Genomic DNA, 6000 nt, shown 5'->3' with positions numbered 1-6000 from the left:
TTCAGATGTTCATTTATAAGAAACACATATATTTTCTTTTATATATATGTTTGTTTTTTTTGTCGAAAATGAAACGTTTTTACCCGAGTAAGAAAATTTACAAGTCACACTAAAATACGACTGTAATTTATGATAAATAGATCAATACATAATTCAACATTAGTTAGATATGCTTAGAATTATCATATGATTTTAATGTTTTCTAGGGGTTATTGGTGTGAAAAGTAGGATCACTATGATTACCATCAAATGCAAATTGACAGTTCGTAACTAAGAAGTTGACCGTCATATTGACTATTTAAATTGAATACAATTTCAATACGTTCACCATAATCTAAAAAAGAAATAGAACCTTCCTCAAAAACTTCATTTTAATGAGATATTTTTTTTTATGATTTAATTCGTATGTTTTCTTTTGCAATAAGGTAAATTCGCAAAATGAAATTTTGATGCATTTTATTCAAATTGTAGTTTTATACATTTTCGAAGCGTTAATGTCTTGTTTCTGTTTTGTTATATATGCATTCTAATAGGAATAACTGTTTATTTTTAATCTCAATTTCCTAAAAATCCCCCAAAACCCTGCATGTCTGTGTATCAGTTTTGAATAGATCACAGTGAAGGTTACAAAAGTAGTTCCAGAAACATGATTTGTTTAAGTGTAAACCAAGGGAACAATTATAAATTCGAATTCAAGTATATCAAGTACAAGATATAATAAGTATATGTATATTTCGTTGAACACATGAACTTAAATTTACGAAACCCACGGACATTGGTAATTAATGATTAAAAATAATCCATAAGATTCTGGCTCGAATATTCCCACTTTTCTAATTGATTATCTATAGATGGAGGTCAATTTTTAAACAAATGTGTGTCAGTATGTTATTATATATCCTCTGTTGCACTTATAAAACTTGAAAAGTATATACAGTGATCATTGTAAGTATCAAATAATTTTCCTTTCTGTCTTACAATTTCTGTAATCTCATTGCAATCCAAATGCATTCTTTTTTGATATTAAGAATACAACTTATAAAATACTTTTAATTCAAAGTAAGTTTTCTATGTCTGCTTTATAGATTGGTCTGAGAAACCGTACACAATTCGTAGTTTTCGCCTATTAAACAAATATATTTTCATATAATGAATCGGATTGTGCATCATAAAAAAACACCTGGAAGCATATTTTGGTTACGGCAATACATTACAATTATGTCACATGTTTTGCTTGAATCATCGAATTTAAAACCACAAACAAAGGAAAAGTACACAATTATTCATGATTTATCAATGCTTTGTTACACTGTATGGTCATTTTTTTCTAAACTTTGGTGGTATAAATAGAGCTGTTCAAAGGCGTATCATATCAGGTTGAATAAATCCAAAGTAAGTAACCATGGGAGTTTTAACTATACTGTTGGTCGCTGTTGTTGGAACTGTCTACGGATATGGCTATGGAGGCAGTTATGGTGGTGGTAGAGGCGGAGGTGGAGGTGGGGGAGTCATCGCTTTAGGTGGAGGCGGTGGTATTGGAGGCCTCATTGGAGGAGGAGGCGGTGCTGGAGGCCTCATTGGAGGAGGAGGTGTTGCTGGAGGTTTAATTGGAGGAGGAGGCGGATATGGAGGTTTTGTCGGTGGAGGTTAGTTAATACTAATTAATTGGGCTACTTAGTCGAGCATGTATACTATTTTTTGCAAGAATCGAAGGTAACACCATTTCCATGTTAAATTTACCTTAGATCAATTTTAGTATTTTTTCCATGCTGTTTTTGGTAATAATTATTATAGCCGAATATGTGGTCTTATGAAAGTAAATTAGAAAATGTATTTAAACACATGCTAATTATAAAATAACCTGATTGTCGTTGCTGTTAAATAGAATTCTGTTTATTTTTTTAAGACATTTCCAAATTTTTTATTTGTCTACATATTCATATTTTATCATGCTTTCCGTCGGAGGAAAACATATAACATATTATTTGTTATATTATAGCTGGTCGTTGGTGGTGTACCTGCCGTCCAGGTCTTTGCCGTAAAGGGGAGCTTACTTTGGACAAAAAATGCAGACTAACACCATTGTTCCCATGGCAATGGAATACCTGTTGCCAATGGTTTCCATGGTGGGTAACCAGCCGTAACTATGGAGGTGGAATCGGTGGTGTTATTGGCGGCGGTATTGGTGGTGGTATAGGTGGAGGAATCATCGGCGGTGGCATCGGTGGTGGTGGAATCATCGGTGGTGGAATCGTTGGTGGAGTTGGAGGTGGAATCGGTGGTGGATATGGTGGATATGGCAGCGGATATGGAGGTGGAAAGAAGTCATATTAAGCTGAATTGTATGTACAATAGATATTATTCATTCCTCTTTTTTTGTATTTGCCACAGATATGATGTTATTGTACACAAAAGACAAATCATGTACTAAATATCTTGTTTTAAATGATTTTGTAATATATCTTAAACTATATGAAAGAGGAAAAACAAAGGATAGTATGCCAATCGCCATATGCATTACTGTTTATAATCAGAAGGTCAACATACGAGTCATTCTTTTTCTAAATGATTGTTGTTTGGAACAAGTCTTCAACATAAGCGTCTAACGAGGCCAAGACATATTTTTTTTTTTACGAAATTGAATACATTAGGAATATTATTAATATGCACAGAAATAAAAACTGCATCATTCTCAAGACATTTTTTATACGAAATTGTCTGTCAGTAAGAAATGAGCATGTGGTAGCGGAATATTTTCTGACTACAGTATTGGAAATATAACGAACATATGCCTTGATAAAAATACAAAGACAATTACTTTCGCAATACTTGACGGCTTTAATAACATGGTTCAAAAGTGCATTAACTTATGTAGCGACATGATTTTAAAAGGCATTCAAATACCTGTTGAAACGTTTGTTAATTGTTCTCTATCTTTTTATAGGAAACCCAACGAAGAATACAGTATCAGGAATTTTCTTCAATAAAAATTAGTTTGCATATTTACTTTTTCAAGCTTTCCCTGCATAACGGGTATCTTAATTGTTTACTAGTTGCACGTATTATATTTGTTTTACTTTTGTTGATTATTAACTTTCCTACAGATGTTAGATGAAACTTCATACTGATGAGTTAAACTTCGTAACAGTCACCAAGGGTCGCTTCAATCTGACAGTTAGTTTGAAACTTAAAATAATGTCTCTTAGTTTTAACTCGTTCACTTTTTTCCATCAAAACCGTTGTTACGACCCATTGGAACGGTCATTTAAACAATGAGGAACCCATGAAATATTTAATTGAATAATTATATTATTGGCGGATCAAGGGGGGTCTGGGAGTAAGAACTCCCCTTTTTGGGACGATTAGTGAATTTAAATGGTGACATGTAGTTGGAACCCCACTTTGTCCTTGGTTAGGACCCTCTCCTTTTTAAATGGCTAGATCCGCCCCTGCCCTGCCCACGAAATATAGAGTTTTGAAATATTAAATCTGTATCTTTGTTTGCTGATCGCCGGAGTCTAGTTGTCTTTTTTGTATTACAGACACACTTATCCCTTTGTAAGTCCAAATATGAATTTTTATTTATTCTCAAGAAGAGGGGGATTTTTTCCTTTAAAACTGTAAGATAAAAAATATAGTTATGATTACTTTTATTAAACGGATACAGGTAAGTACTTTGGGTTATATTATTGCGTTTATCTATAGTCTCTTCTACCAAATCCAACGCTTGCCATATAATGTCGTCCGTCTCATATCCTTCCATATTGCCAACTACATACAAGGAGCATGATAATTCGAATATGCAAAACAACCTTGACATTGGTAAAATATACTCACTTGTCAAAGGTTGAACGAAGATAACCAAAAAAAATGCTACTTGTGGGGTTTCATGTAACAAAAATATAATCTTATAAATCATGGTTTGATATTGTCGATAAAATATATGGTATCCTGTTTTTTTTTTTTTTCATTTATTAATCAATGTTAACAATATAGAGTTAAGAATGGGATGTAAGATAGTTTTAGAACTCGGGATACCGCGACGGGGTTTCTTATCCAGACACACACCTCCCTCGGTGTATAACTATTACAAAAACTGTTCAGTTTAGTAGTAAAACTAACATGTAGAGATGGGAGTATACATAAAAATTTCACGATAAAATTATTTAATGATTGTGTGATGACAATAAAACTTTTAATGATTAAATGTTTACACGTGAAAGATACAAAGGGGCTATTGGTAATGTAAAGGAAACAACATTAAGTTCCAAAAACATTACTCTTCAAAGATATTTCTGAAGGCAGTATGGTGTTTTGAGTGGAATAAAAAAAAATCTGATTGTACAGGAGATGAAATTTACCCCTTGATTAGAACTACACATTATGGAGTTGGTCATGGAGGCGTCCACAAAATATGTAAGGAGTTACAAATACAATTGGCATATTTCAGCAGAGAAGTTATCAGACTTTTTATACAGGTGTGTGAACAGTTTGTTAGTTTTTACGTTTGAATTGTTTTAAATTGTCATATTGGGGCCTTTGTATAGCTGACTACGCTGTATTGGCTTTGCTCATTGTTGAAGGCCGTACGGTGATTTATAGTTGTTAATGTCTATGTCATGTTGGTCCTTTGTGGACCTTTTTCTCACTGGCAATCAAACCAAAATCTTCTTTTTTATATAAGTCGCTATGAGACCACCAAATTAGTTGTTCGTCCTATTACATCTACAGACTTTAATTTCCGTTGTCAAGTAAACCTTGTTTACTATCAGTCATGTCCAGATGTAGAATATAAGTTTATCTTTCACTACAAGTACCACTTAACCAAACTCAGTGGATTGCGCACTTTAAAATCAGAAAAGAGCAGCTGATGTGGCTTACCAAACGGAATCTGATGGACAGCATCATTGCTTACTAATTCAATGTTGCTAGACCATAATTGAACTTATTGTGTAAAACAAGATGCCATGCTTCCTTGTCTTGTGCAAGCAAATAGGTTTTTTTAATCTAAAAGGCTTGATTTTTGTTTCCAATATATGATATGATGTATGCAACTTTTCGTAATAATGTATGTTTGAAAATAAATGGTTGAAGGGTAACAATTTATTTTTGTGTGTAACGACTATGTCACGTTGCACCAGAAGTTCGTATTTATGTCATGTATGTAGCATCAAGCTGATTAGCCAAATTCGCACAAGGTGTCATGTTAACTAATGTTATTACTTTGCAGCCTTCGTTTGTCTGTGCCCCTCGGTGGATCACTAACCTTGCCGTGCTCGGGGGGGGGGGGGGCTTGCGTGTCTCAGTGACCCCAAGAGCTATGCCAGCTGGAGCTTCGTCTCCTGGTAGGGTTACCCATGCTGGACAGGTCGAAGGGTAGATACCAGACTAAAGTGATCCGAACATCGTGAGATGCTCCATGTTTAGAATAAAATAGGCTCTCCAATCCGTTTGCTGTGGGTTGCTACCCGTGTCGGTGGTTGACGAGATCCTGGTGGATGAGAGATTGTTGTTGGGAGAAGCTTCAGACTCAATACTCTGCTACATACTCGATATCATCTAGACGGGAGGTCTGATTGGCCCGGTCTTATCAATCGGCTGGTCAAGTCAAGTCCTTAAGTCTATCTTTCAATTGAGCTTTCCTTATAACCATGTTGTATTGAATATTAAATATTAGCTTTTTAAACGAGGATAACTGAAGAAGGCGGTGGCTTATGGGTCAATCAAGTAGTACGCTTTCTATTTGCTTTATGGATACGCTCTGCTTGAGTATAGCATTCTTGGAGCATTTGGTGCTTTCGCAGTGGATATAGGGTGCTAATTTTACATTAGCAGCTCTTGACCCCGGATAACCGCAGAAACACAGCATCGCCTTTGTAGGCACTCCGAGGTGGGTGGATGACAAGAATGTTGAACTTTTCTTCCCCTTATTATGGCACTACAAAACCAAAACCAAAAATCAGCTTTAATACATAAAAAAAAAGAAAATGTGATGACACT

At 34.8% G+C, this 6000-nt stretch overlaps 1 protein-coding gene across 1 annotated transcript; it reads left to right on the top strand.

Annotated features, from left to right (window-relative positions):
* Window positions 1-1391: 1391 nt before the first annotated feature.
* On the top strand, window positions 1392-3002 carry LOC143051449 (uncharacterized). The gene is made up of 3 exons (XM_076224341.1): window positions 1392-1646; window positions 2000-2342; window positions 2945-3002. The coding sequence occupies exons 1-2, from the start codon at window positions 1403-1405 to the stop codon at window positions 2332-2334; spliced, it is 579 nt and encodes a 192-aa protein (XP_076080456.1). The 5' UTR covers window positions 1392-1402; the 3' UTR covers window positions 2335-2342; window positions 2945-3002.
* Window positions 3003-6000: the final 2998 nt, after the last annotated feature.

This window comes from Mytilus galloprovincialis, chromosome 11, assembly GCF_965363235.1.
Source record: "Mytilus galloprovincialis chromosome 11, xbMytGall1.hap1.1, whole genome shotgun sequence".
In the NCBI taxonomy this organism is placed as follows: domain Eukaryota; kingdom Metazoa; phylum Mollusca; class Bivalvia; order Mytilida; family Mytilidae; genus Mytilus; species Mytilus galloprovincialis.
This window is presented reverse-complemented; position numbering and strand designations above follow the sequence as displayed.